At 38.7% G+C, this 17,121-nt stretch overlaps 1 protein-coding gene across 2 annotated transcripts in view; it reads right to left on the bottom strand.

Moving 5' to 3' along the window:
• Positions 1–17,121, bottom strand: part of CNNM2 (cyclin and CBS domain divalent metal cation transport mediator 2) — a 107,033-nt gene that overhangs the window by 16,168 nt on the left and 73,744 nt on the right. For both annotated transcript variants that reach the window (XM_060768309.2, XM_060768308.2), the window contains exons 2-3: positions 4,543–4,686; positions 275–412 (exon numbers count right to left, since the gene is read on the bottom strand). In XM_060768309.2, coding sequence (XP_060624292.2) covers positions 275–412; positions 4,543–4,686 — 282 coding nt within the window. The remainder of the gene's footprint in view (positions 1–274; positions 413–4,542; positions 4,687–17,121) is intronic.

Consider the following 17,121-nt stretch of genomic DNA (forward strand, 5'->3'; position numbering starts at 1 on the left):
TGGGGACCTTCATAATATTGGCTTCACTAGTGTAAAATTAAAGCATTGTGCTTCTAATTATCACTGCCTTCCAAATCAACTTTAAAATTTAGTTACTGCTCACTTCCTTTTAATGTCTGAGAGAGTCCATGCCACTGCTACACAAGGTGGGTAAGAGTATATAGCGCTCACGTGGCTCTCTGACTAAAACTTTTGTCGGGATGCACTGCCCAATCCCGATTCTAGGAACCTGTTCGGACTTTGATAGTATCAAAAGTTTATAAGTCACACTTGCCTGTTGCTAGGAAACGGTGCATTGCCAAGAGTAACTGTGGTGAGATTTTAATCTTCATTTCACTATCTGTCTGTTTAAAGGCAGAGAAGTCCTGCTTTCTCTCTCGATGAGCCACTTTCTTTTTGGTCTTGTTATCAGCTGGAAGTGGAGGAATAAAGAAGGAAGAATTAGATTAGGGCTTAATGTAAACAGAGTGATAAGCTCTTCAGAGACAGGAAATTGATTGTGGAAGACCATGCAACAACTGCCAAAACAAGCAAAGCTTTATATAATAGTAGCAAAATGTCTAGGGTTGATGATACTATCATCACTGTCATAACCATCACACCTTTTCCCTAGTTTGCGACTCAAGGTGGTCTACAACCAATTAAAACAACACAGTTTAAAACGTTTGGACTACAAAAGTTAAAAGTGACTGCTTTTTAAAAAGTTAAAGAATGCGAGGCATTAAGAAAAAAAAAAGCAGAAGAAATGACATAGAAAATCTTGTACATTGTACAAGGCCAATCCTTTTTAACCAATAAGTCCTCAAAGGCCTGTCAAAACAGAAAAGACTTCATCTGTTTCTGGGAAGGGAGGGAGGGAGGGAGGGAGGGAGGGAGGGAGGAAGGAAGGAAGGAAGGAAGGAAGGAAGGAAGGAAGGAAGGAAGGAAGGAAGGAAGGAGAATGCCAGTCTAACTTCTCTGGAGCCTGGTGGCAGCCAGTAAAAAGACCTTCCCTTGGGGTTCCACTTATGAAAGTAGCAGGACAGAGAGAAGGATCTTCACAGCACATCTCAAAACACAGGCAGGTTCATAAGGGAGAGTAAAACCCTTCAAACAGCTTTATAAGTCGAAACCAGTACTTTAAATTGTGTTTGGAAATGGACTAGTAGCCATTGGAGCTCTTTGTAGTCAGCCCAAGTGAGCAACCTTGCTGCAATTCTTTGGACCAGCTGCGGTTTCTAAACACCCTTCAAAGGTACACCCATGTAAAACATGTTTCGGTAACCCAACTGGGAAATAACTAAGGATTCATCTACACTAGGCAATTTAACCTAGGACAAATGCGCACTGTAGCATCCACAGTTCTGGTGCATCTCAAGGAAGCACAACTGCTCCTCTGGGGCAGCATATGCTTTGCCTCCTAGATGGCCATGGAGCTCCTTGAGAGTTCCTGGCCATTGTGGGTGTCTCTGCTGACACCAGAACGGGGTGCCTGCGCAAGCAGCATGAAGAAGGGGAGCAATCTCCCCCCCCCCTTCTTTGTCATCACACAAGCTCCCCATTCTGACATCAAAAGAGATAACGTCTTTTGAATCCCCACTGTGATATAAAGAGATGAGACACAAGATGTAGAGAAATAAATGGGCCATTTCTTGATCTAATTAGAAAATTGGTAATTGAGCTAAGTAACTAGTTATGGGGAGAGCACTGCGACATGGGTAATGGCGTGAGGCCAGGTATAATTCTCAGACTACCTGCCAAGCCAACCACTGGGTGAAACACCTGATTCCTGGGGCATGCCACATTGATGGTTTGCTATCCCAGCCGGTCATTACTGGAAGGCTGTCCCTGGGAACCTCCCATACAACCCAACAGGGGAGAGGCAAACTCCCCAAGGTAAGCCCTAAAGGAGATATTTTGGGGTACCCCCTAAGCCATAGAACTAACAGAAGTAGACCCAAAAGTTCCCTTTCTGACCAGAGATTAGTGATTAGAGCATGGCCAAAGAGCACCACAGGATAAATCTTTCTTCTGTGGCCAACATAATGCCATCGCTACACAAGTCCCCAAAATTCTGTAAAAAGTATAGTGTTCAATAAGTTCATGCATATTTTCCAGGAGATGAATTCTTGTAACATCTCATTTTTATTAGGTTTCTCGGAGCAGAGGAATTTACTTTGACAAAAAGTTACCTTGAAAATATGAGGAATTAAATCTATTGTGCAGATGCCCTCTTGTTCAACCTAGGATTTTCCCCTTCAGCTGTTATTAACCCTTTCTCCCTATTGATGGTTATCTCTTCCGTATGTGGCAGAAGACAGATTTAATCAGATAACTGAAGACAGTTCAGAACAGATATTGTTCCTGAATTGCCTGCCCTCAAACTACTTTCTCTCTCTCTGGTGATGCAGTTTTAGATTGTTTAAAAAGCTGCAAAACTTGCTTGAACAAGGGTGACAATGTAACAAAATAATGTACATACATCTTCAGAAATGCCTTCAATCCATTCACCACTCAAGCTACATCTGACTTTAGCTCATAGAACTTTGAAAGGAATGAGAAAGAACTCTGGGGAGAAGCCCTTCTCACTCAAAAATATTGCTTCTATCAGGAAATCTTCTGAAGCTTTCAAAGAAATACATTAAAGTCTTCTTCAAAGTCTGATGATATGTTGCTCCCTGAGGCAGCATGGCAGCCCTCCTCTTCTCCAGTATAAATGAGCTTGGCAGTACACTCTTAACTACTGATAAGCTGATGCTGTCTATGGTACTTGAGGGCAGAAGGCTAGCATAACAAGGCAAAAGGCACGTTGCAGGACACAGAGGGCTTTCTCTCCTCCAAGAAGACAACAGGTCCACTATTACCAAAGTAGAACAATGCCAAGCATATATTTCACAGCTTGTACAAGATACAAGAAGCAAAAATCTACAATAAACATAAGTACGTTGTGTTCACAATACTAATAATAGTCTTTTGAAGAAGTAATGATATCAGTTATGAAGAGCTTCTGCTTCCTTCTTGAGATCTTCTGCAGGATACAACAAATAATGAGACATAGGTTCCTTGCATCTGGTACTGAGAATTGTGGAAGACCATGCAACAACTGCCAAAACAAGTAAAGCTTTATATATGTCTAGGGTTGATACTATCATCACTGTCATTATTTGTCTCATTATTTGTGGTATCCTGTAGAAGATCTCGAAAAGGAAGCAGAAGCTCTTCATAACTGATATCATTACTTTTTCAATAGACTATTATTAGTATTGTGAACACAACATACTTATGTTTATTCTGGGTTTTTTCTTCTTGCATCTTGTACAAGCTGTGAAATATATGCTTGGCATTGTTCTACTTTGGTAATAGTGAACCTATTGTCTTGTTGGTTTTAGGGAATCCATTTCTTTTCAGACTTTCTCTCCTCCAACAGCTCCTCAGTCCTCAGTATATACAACTTAAAACATCTGTATCCCTTTGTTTTAGGGATGGCCTGGCTCTGATTTATCTGTCAGTAGGGCCTAAATACCCCAAAGTTACTAAATCCTGTCTGAACTTGGAAGCTAAGCATGACCAGCCCTGGTGAAAACTCGGATGGAAGACCACCAACAAATACCAGGTGCTGAAGGCTATAGTTCAAAGGAATTAACTGACAAAACCACTCTGAGGGCGGTTCCACACAACCCTTTAACCCGGGAGCAATCGGGTTTTAAAACGCAATTGTTCCCGGGTTAAAGTCCACACACACCCCAAAAAGCATGTGCTTTTCTGTGGAGGGGTGTGTGTCTACATGCCTTGCCAGGCTTTCCAGCAGGACACCAGGGCACAAACAAACTCTGCCAGAAAAAGTCTTTAAAAAATAACTTACCTAGTCACCATTCTCCTTTCTCCTGAGCAGTCCTGATACATAGACATGACATGCCAGGGGAAAAGGGGAGGGGGGTCAAGAGTGATTGTCCTTCCCTCTTCTCCTAGTGCACCATTTCTATGTGCCAGGAAAGCATCAGAGAAGGGGGAATACGACCGGGGAAGTTATTTTCTTTTGTTTAAGGCTTTCCTGTGGGGGTTGAGCCCTCTCAGATATTCCAGTCTCATGAAGCCCAGAAAACAAGAGAGGGCTGTGCAGACCGCCCCCTCAGAAGTCCCAGGACTTCTGAGGGGTCAGTCCAGACTCTGCCCATGGTTAGAAAGACCCAGGTCTTTCAAGAATACCTGGATTTTCCCAACTGACAAATTACTTTGGAACAAAGCAAGGTTTTCCTGCTTTCTCCTGAAAGCATTCACTTTTACATGGGGCGTTGTTTGAATGCCCCACGTGAAAATGTGGGAGCTCACACTTTTAAGGAGCTGTCTGGATATGCCCTGAGTATTCCTGCCTAAGAAAGCTCTATGAAATTCAAGTCAGCATAAGTTGACAGGTGGTAAAGTGTTTTCAATTCGACAAGAGTTCCAAATTTATCTCATAGCTTACCAAAGCAATTCTTCCTCAAACAACGAATAAGGTAAAATTTTATTAAAAGAAAGCAGTATATTGGTTTAATAGGAAACAGCACAGAAATTAATACTCACTGTATAGATCTGTCTCATCTAGAATTTCAGACTTGATAATCTCTTCAATTACATCTTCCAGGGTAACAATGCCCAAGACTTCATAAAAAGGATCCCCTTCCCCTTCATTGTTCACCCGCTGCACTATTGCCAAGTGAGATTTACCTGCACAGAGTAGTAGACCAAGAAATTAGATATTATTGCATAATTACTGATCTTCCATCCTTAAAATGAAACAGGTATCCTGTAAGGCAAGCACAGATAGTAAAAGGGATATTGTTAGCTTGGGAGCAGATGTCAAAATTTACCTAATACAGCTATACATCATTTAATGAAGTAGATGTGTATATGAACATACATTCTTTAACAAAAACAATTGGTACCAAAGCAGGAATAACATGGAAAGGATACAGATAGGTTCCTGTATCACAAAAAGGAAGATGTTTCAGTAAACTTTTCATTCAAAATTATGACTGTTGTCCCAGTCTTAAAAGCTTTCCTTACTGCTATTCAATTGTACAAATGCTTGCTGCTGTTTTTTGATTCTCATACTCAGCATTGTTTCCTGGCTCTATTTTTTGAAAGTTGTATTTTGACGCCTCAACTTGTGTTTTACTTACCTTGCTGTGTTTTGATGCTGTCATTGATTGTAATGAAATTTGTTGTCGACAAAATTAACAACGAACACATGCAAAATGAAACAACCAGACCAAGTAAGCCTTGTGAAAATATTCTTGTACCTCCTTATAAAAGGATGCCTTTTTTATTTATCAACATCCGCTTTTCTTGTAATTGCCATTCTGGTAGCCATACCTATGCACCTATTTCTTAACATGTGGGGGACAGTTGATGAAATAGGGTTATCTGCTCTCTCCTTCTCTTTGCTTTGTGATTCACACATGATCAGAAACAGATCTGGAAGTAGCTGGTTGTTATGTTGCCTGCTGAAGACAGGCACACACATGAGAGGATCAACTAGAGACGCAGTCCATTCTTTCTCTGCTCAAGTTGTTGACTGGATTCTTTTCTGAAGACATACTGGTTCAACCTAACTCCAAAAAATCGGTATTTCTCCGCCACTCTCTTCCCTCACTTTCCCAGTGAAACTGCACCTAAAAAACCAGAGTTCCAGCTAGACAGAGGATGATGAGGAAAAGGAGGGATGGGTGGGCATAAAAAGGTTTTGTGCAAAAAGATTTAACTTCAGAGGTTTTGCTAACTAAGGCTTATCTGTAGTCTTAGCCTAATCAATTTCAGATCTGTTAAACCTGCATTCTTACACAAGCTTGTCAGGAAATAAGCTTCCCTGAACTCAGGTAGCCTGTCTGAAAAATACTGACAATCTAGTTACAAGATTACTCTACCAATTAAATATGCCAGATGCAGGGAAAACATCCAAAATGATTTCATTAGTGCTGAAACTCCTTTAGGGACAATAAAAAGTCATTAAAAGAATCTGAGACATGGTAAACCAACAAGCACTCAAATTATCTAGCTGAGCTCATTCATACTCAAATAATGAAGATATCCTGGAAAAATTAGAGACCACAGAAGAGACCTTATCAACAACTGTCATAAACACTGCATCAGGTCAAACCAATTCAGCTTAGTAAGCTTCACATCTGCTTTCCCAGGGACCCAACATAAGCAGTTAAAAACAAATTCTTTGTGAATGCTGTCTGTTGAAAGCTAAATTCTTTTGCTATTCCCAGCTTGTGATCATTTAAAAGGAATTTTCCAAAGCAGGGTCTAATATTAGACTCAAAATGAAGTTTCCATTCCACTTACGCGATATTCTCACCAAAGTAACTACTGCATAATCTGATTGTCTTGGAGCTACTCGTTTAGATGCAGATGGACATACTTCAAATACCAGCTTCACAGCACCAGCAAGACTTATCTTGAAGAGACTTTGTTTTACAACTGAGATCATTATTAGAATAATGTTTGTAGTTCAAATTATGTACATGATAATAAACTTTGTACAAGACACTGAAAATTGGCAAGTTACTTCCTTTTTCAGTGTCCATTGTATAAGCTGTTCACATTCTAAGTCTTGGAAGTTCTATTGGAAGTGCATTAAAATCTACACAACTCTTGTTATATGGCTATAGACATTCTAACCATGTTATATTATTGTTCATAGACTCTCTATATCCACTCAATGTTTAATTGTTCTGTTCAAATTCCAAAGTCAGACTTTTTGTCATGAAATAGTTATAAACAGTAGAGATGTGTGATTGTGTGAAAAGCTCTAACACAACTTTTCTGATAACTCCCATTTCAGTATCATATGTCAGAAATAAATATATACATATATATATGGATAAAAAGTTCCTTTAAGAACAAAAGGCACTTAATATTCCGCATTACAAATGTTGATTCTGCATTAGTTATGTAGCTATGAAAGTAACATCTACTGGCCCCTCTCTTCAAACCCACTTTAACAGCCAGCAACCACACTGAGGGATGGAAGTGTGTTCAGCTATGGATCAGGGTGCAAGGAGGACAAAGTTTCAGACCTCAAGAGCAACTGTGAAAATCAGGAGCAGGATCTCTGCAGCAGAGGCTACTTAGGACGACAAAGCAGTTATAATGTAATAGGCATAACTGAAACCTGGTGGGACAAGTCCTATAATTGGAATGTAGCAAAGATGATGATGATGATGATAACAACAACTTTATTTTTATACCCCACAACCATCTCCCCTAGGGGACTTGGGGTGGCTTATAAAGGGCAATTACAAATAAAAACAGAGACACAGTTAAAATCACTCAATAAAAATAAAATAATGGAAGAGTACAACCTATTTCAGAGAAATAGATCAAACAGGAGCAGGAGTGGAGTAACATTATATGTAAAAAAATATTTACAACTGTGAAGAAATGCAAAACTTCAGTTCTGGAAACCAGGTTGAGAGCATCTGGATAAGAATTAAGGGAACAAGAACTGATAAAAATGTAGTTGTGGGGGGTCTATTAGAGACCTCCAAGCCAGACTGAAGAACTGAATGAAGCCTTCCTTGACCAGATGACCAAACATGCTGAAAGAATATAGTAGTCATGAGGAATTTCAACTACTCTGATATTTGTTGGAAAACAAACTTTGCCAAGAGTACAAAGTCCAACAAATTCTTCATTTGCCTTGCAAACTATTTTATTGTTCAGAAGGTAGAAAAGGCAACAAGGGGATCAGCTATGCTGGATCTGATCCTAACCAACACTGAGGATCTGTGGTCAATAGAGTGGAAGTGGTGGGATCCTTTGGTGAGAATGATCATGTGCCCCTTGGGTTTGTGATACAAAGGAAGGGCGAAACTAAGAAGTCAAACATGCATACTAGACTTTAGAAGAACTGATTTCATTGAATTTAAAGAAATACTGAGTGTCATTCCGTGCAAAAGAATACTAAAAAAGAAGGAAGTCTATGATGGATAGGAGTTTCTTTAAAGTGAGATACCAAAGGCATAATTGCAAACGCCCCTCCCTTCTCCCATTACGAACAGCGAGGACTTTAAGATCGTCTGGAGAGGCCCTGCTCTCGGTCCCGCCTTCGTCACAAATACATCTGGCGGGGACGAGAGACAGGGCCTTCTCAGTGGTGACCCCTCGGCTATGGGACACCCTTCCTAGGGAGATTAGATCGTCTCCCTCCCTCTTAATGTTTCGGAGGAAAGTTAAAACATGGCTGCTTGAGCAAGCGTTTACAAATGCAGAGTAGCTAATATAGGATATCGAATGACTTGACAATGGAACTGGCCAATGCTTGATAATAAGGAGACGCTACTGATGCTGTTTTTATTGATCTTGTGTTTTATACTGTTTAATGTTTTAATCTGTATTATGTTTTTATGTGTACTGATTTGTTGGAAACTGCCTCAAGTCGCTGATTGGCTGAGAAAGGCGGTATACAAATACACTAAATAAATAAATAAATATTTGAGACTGCTTGGAGAACAGAAGTGAAAAGGAAAGTAGGTATATAGTGTGAAATATTAAGTTCAATATATGTAATTAATGTCTTCTTATATAGTTCTTCACGTGAAGGTATTCAATTTAGCAACACTTCACGTAAGTATTCCCATAACTTTGTTACACTTTCCAGTTTAAATATCAATACTGTCAAAAAGGAAAAATGAAAACAAACAAACACAGTTTTACTATAGACTTGATAATATTCTCAGAGTGTGGTAGAAGCTCCCTCATTGGAAGCTTTTAAACAGAAGCTGACCATCTGTCAGGGATATTTTGATTGTGCTCTTCCTGGATGGCAGGGGGTTGGACTGGATGGCCCATGTGGTCTCTTCCAACTCTATTGTTCTACGATTAATTCCTCATCATATTCTTGCCTTGATGTAGCTGTTAAATATAAATTGGGACTGGGGGGGGGGGCATTTATGATCATGGCAATACTGCTACAATAGTGACTAGTGTCTTAGGACTTTATCACATGAATCCCATTTTCCGTAACAGTTTCACGATTACCAATAGCAGCAAAATACCAGCATGACCATCATAGCTGCTGTACATCTTGGCATTTGCGCAACTGCACTAATCCACCAATCTGTGACCTTGCTCTTCTACTTCTTCATAGTCTCATAACCCACCAACCTTTTTGCACTTCTACTGCTTTGTAATTGTTTTTAAATAATTGTAAAGCAATTTTGTAATTTCAGATGTGGTTAATTTAAAAAACAAAAACAAAAAACAAAATAAAAATACTGCCTCAAGATTAGCAGTGGGGATGGGAAGAGGAGGAGACTCCTGTCTTCTGGCATCACTGTAGTGTTAGGATAGAAGCCGAATTATCCTATTGCATCAGGGAGTTGATGGGAATATGGTACAATTTGTAGTTATTGATGATTTTCTTATCAATAGCAGATGAGGAGTTCATCATACGGAAGAGGCAGAGCATCAACGGTATGTGCCTACTCCAATGTCAGGTTGCCTCTTTCATGCATTATAGTCCTCAATGAATACAAAACAGTTAGAGATCCTTAACTCTAGGTTATAAATATGTAACTGCAAAACAGAATGCTGGCCAATTTCTTTCTTTTTTTCAACATAAGAAATAAAATAAGAAAAAAAGAGTTGTATTTCACTGATACCTGTTATCTCCAACAATGCGTATTTTTCAGTTTCCTAATTTTAGCTTTCATAAAATGACCAAATTGTATAAATGCAAAACACAGGAATCTCTACAGAAATCAAACCATATTTAGAGGCACTAAATTATAAGTTGTGGTATCATCATGGTGTTTTCTCTCTCCCAGTGTATTGACAAAAATTATGATTTGTTTATGAAAGCATTTTAGGTTTACCAAAAGGAAACCCACAAAAGATAGAAGATAGTAACATTTTCCACATAAATCTTTCATTTTATTGATGCCAATATAAATGTAAAATGCAGCAGGTTAGCACATTAATGGGAAAGTTTTTACTTTACATCAGTGGTTCTCAACGTTCCTAATGCTACGACCCCTTAATACAGTTCCTCATGTTGTGGTGACCCCCAACCATAAAATTACTTCATAACTGCAATTTTGCTACTGTTATGAATCGTAATGTAAATATCTGATATGCAGGATGTATTTTCATTCACTGAACCAAATTTGACACAAATACCCAGTATGCCCAGTATTTGAATACTAGTGCGGTTGGGGGAGGGGGGGATTGATTTGCTGGGATTTATAGCTCAGCCACAATCAAAGAGCATTCTGAACTCCACCAGCGATGGAATTGAACCAAACTTAGCACACAGAACTCCCATGACCAACAGAAAATACTGGAAGGGTTTGGTGGACATTGACGTTGAGTTTTGGAGTTGTAGATCACCTACATCCAGAGAGCACTGTGACTCATGTTTTACATGCTTGAACCTAACACAATTGCATAAACTAGTTCTCACTGCTTTTTTTTCCTTCTGAGGACTCACACTCTTATTTATTTAAATATAATTAAAAGCAGCCAGAATACCAAAATTGTGCATGTAGGTATATACTACTTTTGCTTCCAAACCTCAATCAATTCCTGAGTAGTTTAATCAACCAAACATTTTTTGATTATTCAGTAAGGACAAAATTTAAACACTGAGATTCTGTCAACCAATGGCATGTCCGTGTATTTCAGGAGCAATTCTGATTTTACTATGCTACTATACTCAGGAAGGAAAACAGAAATATAAAAGATGCCTTGTCTTTTTAAAAGTTAGAATTAGCTTTAGTCTGAAAATGCTCTCAGCTATCTTCAAAATATATTTATACAACAAATGTGTAAATTCAATGAATTAAAGGATAACGACTGTTCACTTAAAAGGAGCGGGATAACAACTAAAATGTTTGTAAGGTCAGTTTGTGCATGTAGAAAATAAATATAAAAATATCTTATGCATTATGAATAAAACCTAGTGCCTATCTTAGCAGTGGGAAAGACGGGTTTCATTTTTCAAATTCTCTGTAAAAAAAATCACATAATTAAGTGAAATAACAAATAACATTTTTCACAGAAGAATCAACAAAATTATAATTTTGCCATGAACAACAAGGTTGATTTGAAAATCACATCGAAAACTTAGATAATACAATTGTGGATTGTATCTTCATCCTATGACTTCCTTCCTGATAGGCATGTTATAAAGAAACATACATAAATAGATGTATGGTTTAATCAAGACCTGCAATATATTGTGGGTGAGACAAGATGCTTGTCCATCACATCATCTAGAGAGAACTTGAGTATGACAGCCATCTAAACTGATGGGGAATTAAGAGACCAATGAAAGATCCTGATAATTACTTCAGATGCTAAAATCAGAAAGGAGCCGTTTCCTACAGATCTCAAAAACAGGAACACAGACACATGTAGGGACAAATCCCAAAGTGAAGCAGATCATTGTTACTATGGGGCATTTGGCAGGAAATGTACAACAGACCAGGACTCTGTCGTATTACTGTTGGCATTACGCAGGAGCTTCAGCAGTAGTCTGAATACAAACTCCGGGTCTGAAGAAATAGTGATGGCAAAAGGAAAAGATCCAAGCACTATTGAAGAGCCATAACCTCCCAGCCCAACAATCCAGCATCTGTAAGAGCCCAAGACCCCCTAGACTCTTGATCCCAGGCCAATAATGGCAGCCCCTGAGCCCAGATCCAGCTAAAAAGTTACATAGTCTTCTTCAACTGCATCAAAATCCTTCCGTCAGTCCACCAATATCACCAGCATGCAAAGGGATCTCTATGCAGATGCTATATAGATCTTAAAATTTGACTATCTATTCATTGCTTGCATAATCTCCCACTTGAGAAATAATAAAATTGCTATATTTGAACCAACTTTAGAGTGTGTGGAAAGTATATGAGAGAAGAAGAAAACCAAACCATCCATTTGGGAAATTTACTTATTAAAACAGATTTTTGACTTAAATGGATTTTTGTAAAGCTCTCTTCAAGAATAGCTGAACATGAAATCAAGTTTTAGAGTGTAGTTAATGTAAAATATTATTTATCACTTTTATTAACTGAACTTTAAAAGGTATCAATACACAAAGCAAACCCTAATGATATATAAAACATCTCTATAATATCATCAATCTCCAAAAATGATTTGACTTTCAAATTATTAAATGTACTATTGCCATTGAAAAGATAATGATCAAAATATAATGGATTTCTGGATTTTAAATCTTTCCATACAGCGACACTTGGAGGCTTGTCACTCTGCTCATCAAATAGCAGCATACAAGACGGTACTCTTTTTCTTTCTCTGTAATTTCTATGCTACAGACACATTTTCCACCCAAAAATGGAAGAGGAGGAAGTGTGTTTTGTCCTCACACCAACATCACGAGGTCTTACATATAAGGTGATCATGAGTAATCGCTTTCATGCTACACAATAAATGCTTCTACACCATTGTAAGAACAACGTAAGAAATTAATTTCATATCTTTGTAAAGCCTGAATCAAACATAATGTTCAAGTTTTACTGTTTATTGAAATGTCTGGATATAGTCATTAAAATATGTCAACAATAGTTATTGTTTGGTTTATGACTCAGTAGACAAAGGAATCGAACTAAAATCTTCATAAGAAGCTCCAATGTGGGACAAACAAAACTTTGATGCCCTTATATTTGTATTGCTAAATGACTGCATATTAAAAAAGAGATGACAGTGCAGAAGAATAGAGTTTGTCCTTGTGTATAAAGTTTCCTCTTACACAACACAATTAGACCAGCGATTAGTCTTTTCTCCTATTGGTGTTTGGATTGCTTTCATGCTCTAGCTTTAATCTTCCAAAAACATGACAAATGGAATGAGCCCTTAGTATCAGTTGTTTCACACAGTTGTATCATTCCATTCGTAACCTCTGTACAATTGTAGGACAAACTAATAACTATAATCCCGCCAGTGAACTTCAGCATCTGTTTCTGCAGATTCATCATAAATGTACGACTGGTAATTAAACTCCACCATTTTATTCTGAGGAATAGCTTTGGCTTATGGTTTCATGAACCATCTTTGAGAGTTCTTGGAGAACGGGAGAAGTTCCAGCAGATTGGAGGAGGGTCAATGTGGTCCCAATCTTCAAGAAGGGAAAAAAGGATGACCCAAACAACTACTGTCCGGTCAGTTTCACGTCAATACCAGGCAAGATTCTGGAAAAGATTGTTAAGGAAGTGGTCTGCAAACACTTAGAAACAAATGCGGTCATTGCTAATAGTCAACATGGATTTATCAAAAACAAGTCATGCCAGACTAATCTGATCTCTTTTTTCGATAGAGTTACAAGCTGGGTAGATGTGGGGAATGCCGTGGCTGTAGCGTACCTGGATTTCAGTAAGGCATTCGACAAGGTCCCCCATGACCTTCTGGCAAGGAAACTAGTCCAATGTGGGCTAGGCAAAACTACGGTGAGGTGGATCTGTAATTGGTTAAATGGACGAACCCAGAGGGTGCTCACCAATGCTTCCTCTTCATCCTGGAAAGAAGTGACGAGTGGAGTGCCGCAGGGTTCCGTCCTGGGCCCGGTCCTGTTCAACATCTTTATTAATGACTTAGATGAAGGGTTAGAAGGCAGGATCATCGAGTTTGCAGACGACACCAAATTGGGAGGGATAGCCAATACTCCAGAGGACAGGAGCAGGATTCAAAACAATCTTGACAGATTAGAGAGATGGGCCAAAACTAACAAAATGAAGTTCAACAGTGACAAATGCAAGATACTCCACTTTGACAGGAAAAACGAAATGCAAAGATACAGAATGGGGGACGCCTGGCTTGAGAGCAGCACGTGTGAAAAAGATCTTGGAGTCCTCGTGGACAACAAGTTAAACATGAGCCAACAATGTGATGTGGCGGCAAAAAAGGCCAATGGGATTTTGGCCTGCATCAAGAGGAGCATAGTGTCTAGATCTAGGGAAGTCATGCTACCCCTCTATTCTGCTTTGGTTAGACCACACCTGGAATATTGTGTCCAATTCTGGGCACCACAATTCAAGAGAGATATTGACAAGCTGGAATGTGTCCAGAGGAGAGCGACTAAAATGATAAAAGGTCTGGAGAATAAGCCCTATGAGGAGCGGCTTAAGGAGCTGGGCATGTTTAGCCTGAAGAAGAGAAGGCTGAGAGGGGATATGATAGCCATGTATGTGAGAGGAAGCCACAGGGAGGAGGGAGCAAGCTTGTTTTCTGCTTCCCTGGAGACTAGGATGCGGAACAATGGCTTCAAACTACAAGAGAGGAGATTCCATCTGAACATGAGGAAGAACTTCCTGACTGTGAGAGCCGTTCAGCAGTGGAACTCTCTGCCCCGGAGTGTGGTGGAGGCTCCTTCTTTGGAAGCTTTTAAACAGAGGCTGGATGGCCATCTGTCAGGGGTGATGTGAATGCAATATTCCTGCTTCTTGGCAGGGGGTTGGACTGGATGGCCCATGAGGTCTCTTCCAACTCTTTGAATCTATGACTCTATATCTTTGGAAAACAATTTCCATATCATTTCTGTCCTTTTTCTTTCACTTCCATATATCTCTCTGGCAAAGGTCTATGATCCTCAAGAAAGTCACATCACTGGGGAAAAAGCAAAAACAAAGGCAAGTGACACAGGACAATAATTGTGCTACATGTGACTGGCACTGGCACTCCAGAAAAGTAGGCGTTAAATAAGAAACCATGAACAGAGAAAAAGGAAAGAGATGAGTAATGGGCTAAGAGGGCGCACAAAGAGAGATCTGGAAAGACACATGGAAGAATAAAGCAAGGTGAGCAGATGCCCAGGTCTGTGAAAAAATAATGGCAACAATAAACTAGTATGACAGAACAGCAAGTAGTACGAAGGGGGTATTTTTTCTCATTATTGTATTTATATACTCCTTCCAGGGGCCCCTGGTAGTGCAGCAGGTTAAACCTAACGGCAGCTGCAGTTTCCTGGTGCCCAACCATCTTATAGCTAGTCATGATCATTCTAGCAGACTTCCATATGCCTATTCATGGTCTTGAACAGTTTGTTATACAGAATCATACTTAGAAAAAAATGGAATGAATGACACCTGAGGAAACTACAGAGCAAATGAACCAACTCCATTGCTTCTTTGAATACAGGGAGGCAAACTCTGGGAAACATAATCAGATGTGTGCACTTGAAATAGTTTTGAACTGGGATACAACACCATGCAAACTCCTCACAAAGCTACCTGTAATGCCAAGAAGCCCAATGCTTTTAGATTAAATGGAAATTATACTGGTAAGGACCAGTGCTTCTATGTATATTCAGGATTCAGTCATTTTGTGTAAATGACTAAATGGGTTATTTACACAAAATTCAGTTCCACTGGCATGCACTTAGGATGTATGTTACAGAAGCATATTTTAACAGATGCAGATAATATCTGTCTGACACAGGTCATTAAAAATTTTATTACAGAATATTTATCTTATTCATTTGGTCAATCTAGATAATGTTTTATTATTTTATTTGTCATTTAAATTATCATTTCATTTTACACCAGGGTGCAGCATTATACTAATAATAGTTTTATAATCCATTTTATGTTTTTGGAAGTATATCCTAAGAAATGTAGGTTTGCTATTTAAGCACTAAAAAGAAGCTGAACATTGTTTGAAACAAAGAAGCAACATAGAGTTTACTTGCGGCAAATGGCTTACAAGATACAGTATTTTAATTTTGAAGGTCACTGTCCCTAGTTTATAAATCTCAGGATTATGATGTACATTTTTAAACAGTAGTTCATATCTTGGGAGCTGTAAGGCTTCAGCTTAAATGTGTTCAGAAAATTTAAGTACTTTCAGTCTAATAAGAAAGCAATGAGAAGAAAATATGTTTAAATCTGCATTAATACAAAAGGCCAGAAAATAAAATAGGGATGGGGGAGTAGGAAAAGAATGAAAGGGGCTGATGTTGCTTATTGAAAATGTTGCGTCTACAGAGTAAGGTTCTTTTTGGTATTTTGACTAATTAAGAAGAAACCACCAAGATAAAATTCAGAAGGTTATTCCTGCTGCACTCAGAGTAGTCCAGGCCAAGGTGTTACCAGAACTGCTATTTAGAATTCCATTCTGGATTCTGGGCTCCCCTCCAGCCCTGGGACAAATACTTCCAGCTTTTTTCCTGGAATTGTTCTGTGTACCAAACTGTGTGTCATCAGCAGTTCTACTGCTTGAGGCCATTTGTTCATCAGTAGAATGCACCCCTTGGTGTTGGGTATTAGTATGTTCACATGCATTCTGGGAGGGGGAGGTCACACAACCACTGCGGTTGTGTGTCCTAAAATAATCCAATACTGTGAACCTGTAAACATGGGAGAAACAAACTTTTGTACCTATATGACAAGTGTGGCTTTCAAGGCCAAGTTGAGTTTGGATAAAAACGGAGTGTGATGTTCATTGGGACAGGATACAGTACACTGGGGCTGGGATACAGTCCTCATGTAGATTCAACCTTTATGTAATTCCTTCTGCTTCACTGAATAGTCGCCTTCTGTCCCTATTCTATATCTTTTTCTTTTGTAATTTTTACATAAATTAAAGGTTAAGATTAATTGTACCCTTCTAACAAATAAATTCCCTGGGACACCTTCTAAATGGTAAACTATCAAAAAGTACCTTTTTCTCTGCTGCTAAGATTTGTAAAGTTATGTCTCAGATACTATACAATTCTTAGGGGTTGTCTCCTTTTTCACATTGTATTGAATGATACCCTAAGCCTATTATGGTTTAAAAAAATATTAAACATCTATCCAATTAATTTTATGCAAGACTATTTCATATTGTTTAGCTTTTCTATCATGTTTTGTGTAGCATATGTCTTGTGTTTTGGTGTTCTGTGACTGTACAATAAAGAATAGATTGGTGTTAAAATGAAAGGTTAGAAAATGTGGTGGGGGTGGCTGGAGTACAAAAAGAATTAAAAGAGATGAGGAACTGGTTTTTGCCAAATGAATATGTTGAGTCTACAGAGTAGACTCCTTTGTTATTTTGACTCATGAAGAAGAAACCACCATGATAAAATCCAGAAAAACAAATATACAGAAGTAAACATACATTCAAAGCTCAGCAAATACAGAAGGCTATTAACCTTTTTAAATT

This window comes from Anolis sagrei, chromosome 3 (genome assembly GCF_037176765.1).
Source record: "Anolis sagrei isolate rAnoSag1 chromosome 3, rAnoSag1.mat, whole genome shotgun sequence".
Classification (NCBI taxonomy): domain Eukaryota; kingdom Metazoa; phylum Chordata; class Lepidosauria; order Squamata; family Dactyloidae; genus Anolis; species Anolis sagrei.